Here is a 6,395-nt window from a genome sequence, read left to right as displayed (position 1 = left end):
TATGTGTATGACGTTTGGATGAAACAAGAAACGACTTAATAACGAACATAATTATCAACAATCAAAAACAGAATATGAAATAGTCAAGTATTACCTTATGCATCAATGTTGATTTAAGTGGAATACAGATATCGAATATAACTAGAAACATCAGGTGACCATAATGCAAATTTAACCGCAGAGCACTATCAACATATTCAATGTGATTGTTAAAGGGTGTGCGCTTTGTTATACATTGGCGGCCGATATTTATGGAAGAGAATTTAAGAAAAATAATATTCATATTTATAATAAGTTTGCGTATAAAATGTTTTTTGTGCAAAGATTTGCTTTGTATTCCAAAATACAATTCTATTTCATGTGACTTCCATGCACTTTGTTGCGTCAATATTTTAATTATATGTGCAATACCAACATGTGTATATGTACAAAACTGTTAATGACTGTTTAGTCAGCTGTCATTTAGTATTGTTATTGAATGTATCATAATCTTAATTACAAATAACATTTACGAGTTAAAAATTATGATCTTTTAACTTAAGACTGGCATGTTTATTTCTAAAGCAATTTAAAGCATCTTATCAACGTGATTGTGCTTTTTCACTTTCATTTGCTTGCAAATAATAGTTTAAAATTGCTTATTTCAAAACTAGGATTTGCAGCTTAAATGTGTAAATGTCAATTCACTACAATCTTCGATACTTTATGTTTAACCGCCGATGTCAGACGGAGTTACCCACGGCCATAACACTATACTCGTCTTTCGTTCTATATTGAAAAAGACGTGAATTAATAAAGGGGTTTACTATTATTTTCGAAGCCTGTTGTTAAAAAAAAAATCTGAAGTATTCCGGGTTATTGTATAATAAAATGTACGTACTCTAAGAAGCACTTTCGCATTCTTAACAAAGTTACCTTTCAGGTATACAATTTAAGAGCAAACGAGAGTTTGTAATAACCTCAGCCACCCTTGAATAATAAAGGAATGTCTTATTCAAAAGGGATGGACATATCTTTTGTAATTTCTAACTAAGGATGATACAAATCGCACATACACAACTTCATAGCGAAATGAATAACGCCTGCAAGTTTGAATGCATGCTGAGACGTGTATTGGAACGCCTTCGTATACGCTTGTGTCTACGAACAGACGTACTGAGAGATGTTCATGGTGATTCCAGTATACCCAATCACTTCGGTACAGGGGATATGAAAGTACATTTCAGCAATCTTAATACAGTATCGTATAAGCCGTCGATTTGTCTTTTAAGCCGTGTTTGTTAACCCACATTTACTGAAGAATCGATCACAATCGCGTCACATTTGATATTTGATTTTCAACAATGAATCTGATATTATTCGCTTTTTTTCTGAAATGAAATAGCCCAGTACTGGTAGTTATGTTAAGATGACGTAATTCATAAGAAAGTATGATATAGAATGTTCTTTTAAATAGAATTAGTTTGTGTGCATCGTCTAAAATAACTTTAAAAAATATGAATTGATAGAATCGAAAATGCTTTTTCTGTTATGGTTTATTCTCGGAAATATTTGATTACAAGATCAGTGTAGCAATCTGTGTCCGACAATTATGACATTGTTTTCGTATCGTACATTGTTTTCGTTTTCGTATTTAATTGTTTTCGTACAGTCTTTGTTTCTTTAACTTAAACCTCAGAAGTCTGATTTATTTCCATGTTTCGCGTAGTACTTTAATGGTGGGGATACGAATAATGTTGTGACTTAATTTGTATTTTAACCGTGAATTTCTAGCTGATCAAATGGCACCGAGAACGGCATACGGTCTTATTAATACTATATTTTAAACTTTCATAAACATTCAATATTTTCAGAGGAAAGGTCGTCGTGTAGCGTTTGTGACCGGATCTACTAGTGGAATTGGGCTGGGAATTGCGCATCGTCTTGCGCAGAACGGATATGACATAGTAATAACTGGCGTTGCGTCACAGAACGATATCGATAAAGCCTTGACAAGTCTGAAAAGGTTTGTGAGGACAAGTTGAATAAACAAGTAATGTATGGGGTTTTGTTGTGATTGTCTTGTTGTTGATTTTTCATAATAAAAATTTCATCGAATTTACTATTATAAAGCATTTTTTTTTCAATATAAGCTGAATCCTGCATTGTGATGAAAGCAAGTTTCAATTGTCTCATTTTTGACTTATGCAGAAAATTAGCCGTACATCATTTTGACACTTTTTTTTACAATCTTACTTGGAAAAAGTACTAGATATGATCATTATGGAGATAATTAAGCATTTGTGAAAATGTGTAATTCATTATTATGATAAACAAGATATTACAAAAACATGCATTTAGGACCATTTCAAGTTACTTAAGTATTTTTACCATAATCATTTTAATTTTGACCTTTCATAATTTTGATACTTTGCGTAATTTTGACTCCTGGTTTTCAAAATCTACTGACATTCTTGATAAAGATATTCGCCAATGGTGCATACATCACTTTGTCGTGTTGAAGTGTTCAATAAACATCTATTAACGCATACGGGTACTTGGTTAAAATAGTAAGAATCAGAAATCGAAATCGTTGATGATACCTTAATACAACATAATAAAGATCTCTTTTGTAATGTAGAGTTTTACAATTTCAGTAAACACGGGGTCAATTGCACCTTTGTTGGAGCTGATTTCACGAAGGAATCTGAGGTAGCCAAATTATGTAAAGAAATATCGCGCATATATCCGCATGGTATCGACGCCCTCGTCAATAATGCGGGTAAGGTCATAAGTGAGACAAACAATAGTTCATGTATAGTTTATCTCCGCCTTGGATATTTGATTTGTTTATTGTATTTCATTTTATTTGAAAGGTTAGCAACTGAAACCAGTCAGGTCTACATGAACGAGTAGCATCCTTTTGGTGGCAATTGTTGGTCCCTATTAACGTTCGGAAATACATTCAGGTTGACTGTTTTATATGTTTAGAGCAAGGAGCTTCATTTAATCCGCGAAAGTGCAAATAGCACGTGCGGTTACCTTAACGCCTGTATAGACAAATTGCAAAATTACAGTTGGTAATTTCCCATTAACTATGTGAAAAGTAGTCCCAAAATTAAGCACATGAACCTCGGACACAGATTGAATTAAAGACCAAATAAAAAACTAAACATTAAAAAAGTAAATAAGAAACTGAAAAGAGAAAACCAAATCAGTAATTAAATATGTTAAAACAACTTATTATTATTCAGGTTGACGCCCGTGGATTTAATCCAATCCAACATAGTATTTCCTTTCTATTTATTTAGCCAATAATCAACGTTCAATCGACACCATGTCCTTAAATACAAATGTATGTGTTTACTCCCTAAGGAGTCCAGCATGTGGCGCCCCTAGAAGATTTTCCGGTGGATATATGGCATAAAATGGTGGCAATCCATCTGACGTCATCGTTCCTTCTAATACGTCACTTCATTCCTTTCATGAAGAAAAAGGGTGAGCTAGCATACATTACGGTTCATGTTTACCTTAAGTTATTATAATGATCATTTTAGCGTGGTTGTACAAATGGCATTACCTTGTTGCAACTTGGACGGGATTAAATAAACAAATGTCAATAATTTACCTTTCTATTTTGTAAACATATCAACATTTCAGGCTGGGGTCGTATTGTCAACATTTCGTCAATCAACGGACTTATTGCCATGCCTGGAAAAGCACCATATTGCTTCATGAAGCACGCACTAATTGGACTTACTAAGGTATTGTTTCGATTCATCGATGAATGATATTCACTGATAAAGTAATAGTCTTGCAGTTGATTGTGAAAGTGGCAAACGATAAGCTTATTTAAGCTTCTAGGTCAATATATGTCGTTAAACAAAAATATTGAAAGTGTATTTTTTAAACGAAAACTACTTTAACATGTTTTAGTCAAGATATAAATTATGTCGTTTGCTTCTGCAGGCCGTAGCTTTGGAGACGGCCGAGAACGGTATTACGTGTAACGCAGTTTGCCCTGCGTACGTCGAAACTGAACGTAAGTTAACGTCATGTACGTTGTTTTCTTTCAAGTCGCACACAACATTCCAACATACAAATACCATATCCAAACTATACTACCTACCCAAATGTCAGAGTTGGCGTCCGCGATATGTTCTGATAGAGGTACCCGTTCAAAGAAACCTCATTATCACTGTTCTACTATGGATATTCTATTGAAGCTTCACACACGTGTTCGGGTTCACTGTGTGAGGTGACTAACCTTTTTATTACACCTCTTACATGCAATTTAGCATAATAATACCCGCTTATTGCACTTTTTGGTTTAAGGTAAACGGTCAACTTCTATATATCTATGTTACATAAAGAGGCGTTAAATTGTAACAGGTTTTGCGTGGCTGCGACATTCAGGTTACAGTCTGCATGCACATCTATCTCCGCTAAATACACTGAATTTGGTTTGTGGTATTGTGCTGGAATTTTGTGCGAAGGAAGCTTGGATACAAACCCTGCTTTCAATATTAATTTTAATTAATAAATCAATAAAATGTTTAAAATATGGCATGGTCACAGGTCTTTTTTTAATTTATGAATGTTCAGCTGTAGGTAAACATATACTATATAACTACTTCAGACTTTCAAAATTAAGAGCGCCACTTATTTATATTGAATACGGTCATCACCTTTCAACATTAAAAACTTACTTTTTCACAGACACAAATGTTTACATTTCTAGAAATTATTGTGTAAATATAATTTGTGTAAAGCACTATATGAATCGTTTATGTGTATATTATATCTAATATAGTTAAAACAAGTGGCCTTAATTTAGCTCTCGCCCGGGACATTTGACCGTGGTTTAGTCATCCAGAAAGCTGGCACGATGAAGTAAGAGAACGCAAATATACGACATATTTATTTAGTTATTTAATGAAAATCTGTGTATTAATTCAGTTTTAAACACACCTTTACAGTTGTGATGAAACAGATTCGAGACAGGGCAAATCAGAATAACATTTCCTACGAAGAGATGCGAGTAAGTATGGAACCTGATTTAAAAATATTGCTGTCACTATATCAATCTTTATGTTCATTGCTTTAAGTGTTAACCGACGTACTCATATGATTTAAGATTTTATCTTGAAACGTTTACTTTGGTTTCTCTTGTGTATGTTACTATATTTTACTATTGCATGTATATTGTTTTGGAAATTTTGTATTTAATGTTTCTAAAGTTTCTATACAATATAATGAAATATGTTTTATAGCTATGTGCTTTTATTTAACGTGTCTATGAAACTTGGCGCACTGAAAATCGGTATCATTAAAATAATTTGAACGTTTGTATTGTTTATCATTCCATTGTGGAATTTTCATTTATCAATAAACCACACATAGGTAGTCATTTCGATAATTTACAAAAAATAAAGATCCAACGTTTTAATACAACGTCTATCTACTGTAATTTGCATTTATTCCAAGTTTTGCTCTACCTCTAGGTGGCGGCACTAGTCGGATTCCTATGTAGTGACGAGGCTGGGAGCGTTACCGGTTGTGCCATTCCCGTCGACGCAGGCTATACGGCCAGATAACGAAATGACGATGACACAGTAGTTATAAAAAATGCTTCGTTTAAATTAAAACTGCAAGATAAGGGAGACTTCTGTTTAAGCAACGGATTGATATAAACGAACGTATATCGTTGATTTGTGCATTCGGAATTAACTAAGTGATATGTGTTTATGTGAATTTTAATATAAAGTAAAAAGTAAAACAAAATGGCTACGCGTCAGGCTGATGTGATATAAGCGGACTGCTGAAACCTAGGCAAAGAAATATGTTGTATTGTTCATCTTCTATAATCAATATAATGCTTAACTACATGTTAACATTAATGCCTAAGTCAGCCACGTTGCCCTCTCCCCTTAGCCACAGCTGTCTCAGTCTGAATCAGCAGACGATTTATTCCATAAATTAATCTTACGGATAAGTCCGGAGATAGCCAATGTATCACGATTGCAGCTGGCTGAGCAAAGTCTACGGTTACAAATGAGGAATCTATCTCACCGTTTTCCTTTAATGAATTATATAAAAAAAAAACAGAAATTGAATTCTATTAAATGGTTTTGCATATGAATATAATTCACAGTCTAACTGTGTACTCCGATTTCATTTGTATCGCAAAATGCTTTCGTCCCTTTAAACCAACTGTTTGTGCATAAGAGCTTTGTATAAGCTTTAAACTCAACACGACTCAAAAATAAGGTAGACATATTTGACGTAATATATTGTTGAAACAAATGAAAAGACATTCACTAAATTGCACATCTAGCGCGATACTTTTATAAGTATACTTTCTCAAAATTGGTTCAAGATATCAATTTAAAACTTCTTACTCATAGTTATGAGTA

General features: G+C 33.5%; 1 protein-coding gene across 1 annotated transcript; it reads left to right on the top strand.

The window, feature by feature from the left end:
• The first annotated feature begins 2,643 nt into the window (after positions 1 to 2,643).
• On the top strand, positions 2,644 to 5,862 carry LOC127836274 (D-beta-hydroxybutyrate dehydrogenase-like). Its single transcript, XM_052362777.1, has 6 exons — positions 2,644 to 2,761; positions 3,355 to 3,477; positions 3,640 to 3,743; positions 3,949 to 4,021; positions 4,959 to 5,020; positions 5,484 to 5,862. The coding sequence occupies exons 2-6, from the start codon at positions 3,408 to 3,410 to the stop codon at positions 5,574 to 5,576; spliced, it is 402 nt and encodes a 133-aa protein (XP_052218737.1). The 5' UTR covers positions 2,644 to 2,761; positions 3,355 to 3,407; the 3' UTR covers positions 5,577 to 5,862.
• The last annotated feature ends 533 nt before the right edge of the window (positions 5,863 to 6,395 follow it).

This window comes from Dreissena polymorpha, chromosome 6 (assembly GCF_020536995.1).
Source record: "Dreissena polymorpha isolate Duluth1 chromosome 6, UMN_Dpol_1.0, whole genome shotgun sequence".
In the NCBI taxonomy this organism is placed as follows: Eukaryota; Metazoa; Mollusca; class Bivalvia; order Myida; family Dreissenidae; genus Dreissena; species Dreissena polymorpha.
The sequence above is the reverse complement of the archived record's forward strand: the minus strand, read 5'-3'. Positions and strand labels throughout refer to the sequence as shown.

Excerpts from the sequence above, each read along its gene's own strand:
- LOC127836274 (XM_052362777.1), top strand. The coding sequence starts at position 3,408 with ATGGTGGCAATCCATCTGACGTCATCGTTCCTTCTAATACGTCACTTC. Across the intron at positions 3,478-3,639 it reads TCCTTTCATGAAGAAAAAGG|GCTGGGGTCGTATTGTCAAC; the intron begins GTGAGCTAGCAT and ends TCAACATTTCAG. Across the intron at positions 5,021-5,483 it reads TTTCCTACGAAGAGATGCGA|GTGGCGGCACTAGTCGGATT; the intron begins GTAAGTATGGAA and ends CTCTACCTCTAG.